We start from the raw sequence: 5,593 nt of genomic DNA on the forward strand, positions 1-5,593 counted from the left end.
TTGATGTCTTTGTTTAATTTCTTTATGAATTCCTTAATATGTCTGTGTGTGTGTGTGTGTGTGTGTGTGTGTGTGTGTGTGTGTGTGTGCGTGCGTGTATAACCTCAGAGTGCACTGAACTCCAGTGAAACGGTGACTCATGTTACACACTCGTGACATTCTTTCGTGAAGCGCAGACGTCACCAATGTCAGTTGACGAGGCATGGGACTGGCCAATGAAATCTATCGGTGGGGCACACGTCAACCAATGGTAGGCCGACAATTGTAGAGGGGGCGGGACAAATGTCAATTTTGCCACTGGCAGAAAGTGAGTGAAGAAGTCCGTCAAAGCGAAAAAAAGGGAAGATGGCGAAAGGTAGTCGGAGCCTGAGGAAAGTAGCGGAGTGCATCAGACACTTTCCTTCTGCTGCCAGCAGGGAAACACACTTAAGGAACAGCGTAAGGTAAAGTATTTTATATATTTAATCTGGGTTAAAACTGGGAAGTGTCAAATGAGGACACACCGCTGAGAAAAACAAAAAGTTAGCCATAACACCTAAGATATCCAGCTGGGAATGAGTTATCAGTGGTGTTAAGTAACTAAGTAGATTTACCCAAGTACTTAAGTGCAATTTTGAGGTAGGCTTGTACTTAACTTGAGTATTTCAATGTTGTGCTACTGTGTTCTTCTACTCCACTACAGTTCAGAGGTAAATGGTGTACTTGTTTTACTCCACTACATTAATACCTTTAGTTACTTTACAGATCTGGATTAATGATGTGAAATATAATCAAGTGTTAAATCAGACTTTAGTTCTTTAGTTGGAGCAAATTCACAAGCTAACCTGCAGTATACAAAGTCATTAAAAGTAGCTGCACCTTTGATAACACTTTAATGATCAATCATTATAAAACATGATCTTATAAAAAAGTCAAATCAAGCAATCTGATATAATGAGCGTACATCACGGGTAGAATTGTAGTTACTTTTCACAAGTCAGTAATGTATCCCTCCACGTCTAACAAAGCTTAAGATGGAAAGGTTAACTTCGACCTCCGGGGTACTATGGAGGAGTGGATTGAGCAGTCAGTGCCTATCTTCAGAAAGCACCTAAACGACGACATGCAGAGCTACGTGAAGGGCAGGTACCAACTGGAAAAGTACCACCATAAGCTTTCTGATGCGGGTCTTGCAACAAAGCAGATAAATGATGACCGTTAGTTGCCACAAGTGCAAAAGCTCTCTCCAGAGCTACTGGAAGCCGAATCTCGGGGACCGGAGAAAGTGGAGAAATATTCTCGCCACGCTAAGCAACAGCCTATATAACAACCTCAACCTAGTACAAGTAACCTCGTAAGCCATTCTACTGATGCTGGACAGTTTTTCAGTGGGTGCACAATAAACGGCAAAATACAAATGAATGTAAATAATCGATCAACGGCGTCTGTGTAATATGCTCGCTTGCTGGCCTGTCCACACGGCAGCGTGTGTTGCTTCAACGGAGACACTTCCCATTCACTTTGAAGGGTGACGTCAGGCTTTGCCGAACTGCATTGTGGTTCCGTCGCTTCGCTTTGCCTCCGTTGCGCGCTTCAAAAGTTGAGAAAAGTTCAACTTTTCAAGCTTCGACGGAAGCGTCAGCCAATCGAATCATATGCCAGTACAAGCGTTAGCCAAAAAAAAACGCGTGCTTGTGTGTCCGGGACGGAAGATTCATATGATTGGTTGTTGGTCACCCACCAGACACGCCCACCTTCAAGCTTCAACCTCAACGCGACGCTGTGTTGCATAGCAACCACCTCGCACTATGTTTTGTGCAGAAGTCAACGGAGTGACTATTTTATTTTTAACATCATGATTTACTAATAACAACTATTTAAATTGGAGGGTGTATTTTTCTTTTTTTATAAAAGCAATAGCTCACTTCAGGCCGTGATAGTTGTCGGCCCGACGCGATTTAGCTGTGATATAATGACCCTAACCACGGCCTGTCGTGAGCTATTGCTTAAATATATGTTATTTTGAAATGAACCAATCTGCATAATGAGTACTTTTACTACTTTAAGTATATTTTGATGCTACTACTTTTTTACTTTTACTTGAGTAACATTTTGAATGCATGACTTTTACTGTAACGGAGTATTCCTACACTCTGGTTATGGCTCCTTCTACTTCAATCCACAACATTTATTTGTTGGTTTATATTCGTATAAATAATATGACCAAAATAAATTATGAATTATTGTCATAGATTAAAATAAAATTCATATGCTAGCAAGCAAATAAGTAAAGGTATTCTAAAAATCACAATTTTATATAAAACACAAGATCAATATACCAACAATTGCTCAAATTTAATAAAAGTAATGCACATCAATTATGATCCTGTGATATACATATGTTATTTAAAAATGGGCCATTCTGCATTTGGTTCTGAGCTCTTGGTATTTATGGAAGCATTTCTTACTACTTCAGCCTGACCCTTCTTCCAAGAAAGACAAAAGTGGTAGCTATATTTGTCAGGATTTTTAGAACCTGTGGCAGCTGTTGCAATTGCACTGAGTTTTTGCAATATCTCTGGACACACATTTTCTGTCTGGGGCTTAAAACCCTGCTCAGGAACAGGTGTTTTATGCCAGCTGACAAGTGTTAGTTTAAGATAAGCCCCCTGCAGTAAGCCCCCGGGAAGAGCACCAGACTCTGAAACCACTTTCGGTAGTGGCCAAACAGTGGACACGCATCTTCCGTGTCAGTCTGTGGGGCCATGTGGCCAAAGAGACATGTTGCTTATGAGGACTAACATCAGGAAAGAGACGTCTGTTAATAATCAGATTTAGGTAAACCTTCCAGTAATAATTCATTCACAAGTCATTTGGTTTCAATATGGCTTCATGCACGCCTGAGCAATTCTTCTTATACCCCGTCTCTTATATTTTGTTACTGGTAATTTGTATTTCATGCATTTTTCCATATGTATATTTTTTAAACTTTTTAATGCTATTTTTTATTTCTACTTCAGAAATATTTTGGATTGTTTATTTCTCTGTCTTATTTTCTCTTATTGCCTTGTTTTTTATGCTGCTGCAACCCAAAACATTCCCAAATCTCCGGATCAATAAAGTAACCTACCTACCTACCTACCTACCTACCTACCAGTACCTACCTACCAGTACCTACCTACCTACCTACCTACCTACCAGTACCTACCTACCAGTACCTACCTACCTACCTACCTACCTACCTACCTACCTACCTACCTACCTACCTACCTACCTACCTACCTACCTACTTACCTACCTACCTACCAGTACCTACCTACCTACCTACCTACCTACCTACCACTACCTACCTACCTACCTACCTACCTACCTACCTACCTACCTACCTATCTATCTATCTATCTATCTGTATCCAGTTTTCTTTATATATATACGCTGCACTCTCTTTTTGTGAAACTTTAAAAAAGATCCAAGTCAACCTCTGACACAATGTCCTGGAAGTTGGCTCCATGATTAAAAGAGAGGTAGTCTATACACTCTTAAAACAAACAATTTGGCAAGTTTTTGATCAGTTTCTTTGCCTTTTTAGGTCAAAATGTTTCTATTAAACTTGTGATATTCACAGTGCGAACCACCCTGTTTGTCCTACATCCGTGCACTATTTTGGTCTTTGATGTGCACACTCACTGTCCTCTTCCTTTGCCCACATTTCTGCACCTATAAACTTGATCGGTCTTGTCAGTCTGAGGTCGCTGCCCATGTGTCTGATGTATCACATTTCAGGTAGTAGTGCCCTGCAGGCCAATAATGGAGCAGGAATCCCAAGCAGTGCGTCACGAGAAGCACAGAATAGGTTAAGCTGATGATGATATTAAGATGACATTAAGTGGTGACATAAGAGCTGCGTGAATCCGAACACATGCCCTGGGTGTCTATGCCAGGGACATTGTGGAACAGGGAGACATCAAAGTGTGTGTCTCTGAGCTGAGTTTTATGGTCATATTGAAGTTACGAACCACCCAGGATTAAAAGTCCTCACATTCATGGAGTCTCTGAGGACTTCAGGGTTAGAGAACATGATCCCACTGATCCATATAATCAGAAAACAGCACTGTGGAAAGAAAGGGATCGAATTGGGACGTTTTATGATCCTGATGATTGATCGTTTAGTAGTGGATTTTTATTTTTTAGTCATTAAGATTTTTAGTCAATTTCACATTTATATACAGAAATGAAAAAGATACACATACGATATAAAAGGATTCATAGTCAACTACGGTAGAAATTGCAAAGATTTTTTTGGGGAAAAACAAAATACAACTTATATATTCGGAAAAAATATGTACAATTTCTTTCCTCAGAATTCTGACTAATCACAGAACGAAAAACACTTTTGGTTAGATTAAAATAACATCTTATGCCCCTAACCCTCATCTGTATTTTAAAAACTTGACCCAGAAAATGCTTGGATTGTCTTCTTAATACATGACTGAAAAAAGATGTAGGAAACATATATTTCCATCCACAGACAAACTGATAAACCAACACATTTGTGGCACTTGATATTAAAACGTTGGAGCCATGTGTAGCCTAATCATGTCTCTACTCCCCCAGGCAAAACAGAAAATATGCACTGTATACTTTATAAGTAGACGCCGGGCAAGGTTAGTGCCCTTGTACACCTCATTTGATTTTGATTTGATGTGTCACAGTAAATGTGAATGAATCAATTCAGCAGTTGTTGCGAGAAGGTTTTCTGTGGGAAATATCCAAGGAGTGTGAGTGGCAGCTTGTTGCTCTCACATTGATTTACAGGTATTGTAGGGTAATTAACACCAGGCTTTATCAATGAGTGTACCGTCACAGAGAAAAGGGTTTCAGGTTTATGTGTGAGGCTAGAAAATACAGAAAACAACAAGGCAAGATTATCTATAGAGCACTATTCAGACACAAGGAGATTCCAAGTGCTTTAAATTAAGGGCATTGAAACATATAAATTATATCAAACACAAGGCATTAAAGGTGGGGTATGTAGTTTATTTCAGAAACACTTTTTATTATATTCCATGGAATGCTCTTAACATCCCGATAGCAATGAATACATTAAATGCTTTGACAATAAATCCATAAAAAATGTCATCTGTGGAAGCCGTAGCGCTGTAAAAAGCACGACCAATCATCTGAGCCGGCCCGGCTAAAGTAACTGGATGGCCTGGTGATCCTTTTCCCCAGTTTGTGTGAATATTGTGTGTTTTGTGCTCAGATACCTGTCGTCATGTGGGGTCCTGAACACTCACGTGCCCCCCCGCCCGGGTGCAGCCATGTTGGGGCCCGTCGTCACGTTACCCGTCCGCACCTTCTTCAACCTGGCCGACACCTTCTCCAAGAGGAAGGAGTACTCCGAGAGACGCGTCATCGGGTGAGTCCATGGTCATGTGATGCAGGAAAATTACGTTTAAAAAAACAAAAGTGTTTCTGTTTATTGGGTTTTGCATTACACAGCTGTTACATTAGAGCAGAGAGGGCAACAGTACACACATCCTTTACTCAAGTAGAAGTACAGATACTCATGTTTAAAAATACTCTGGTGAAAAGTAGAAGTACTGACTAAACT

General features: G+C 40.2%; 1 protein-coding gene across 1 annotated transcript; it reads left to right on the top strand.

The window, feature by feature from the left end:
* Positions 1–309: 309 nt before the first annotated feature.
* On the top strand, positions 310–5,528 carry LOC104948346 (coenzyme Q-binding protein COQ10 homolog B, mitochondrial-like). Its single transcript, XM_010774540.1, has 2 exons — positions 310–443; positions 5,243–5,528. The coding sequence occupies exons 1-2, from the start codon at positions 346–348 to the stop codon at positions 5,400–5,402; spliced, it is 258 nt and encodes an 85-aa protein (XP_010772842.1). The 5' UTR covers positions 310–345; the 3' UTR covers positions 5,403–5,528.
* Positions 5,529–5,593: the final 65 nt, after the last annotated feature.

The sequence above is a fragment of the Notothenia coriiceps genome, unplaced genomic scaffold, assembly GCF_000735185.1.
Source record: "Notothenia coriiceps isolate Sejong01 unplaced genomic scaffold, NC01 NC01_scaffold00014221, whole genome shotgun sequence".
NCBI lineage: Eukaryota > Metazoa > Chordata > Actinopteri > Perciformes > Nototheniidae > Notothenia > Notothenia coriiceps.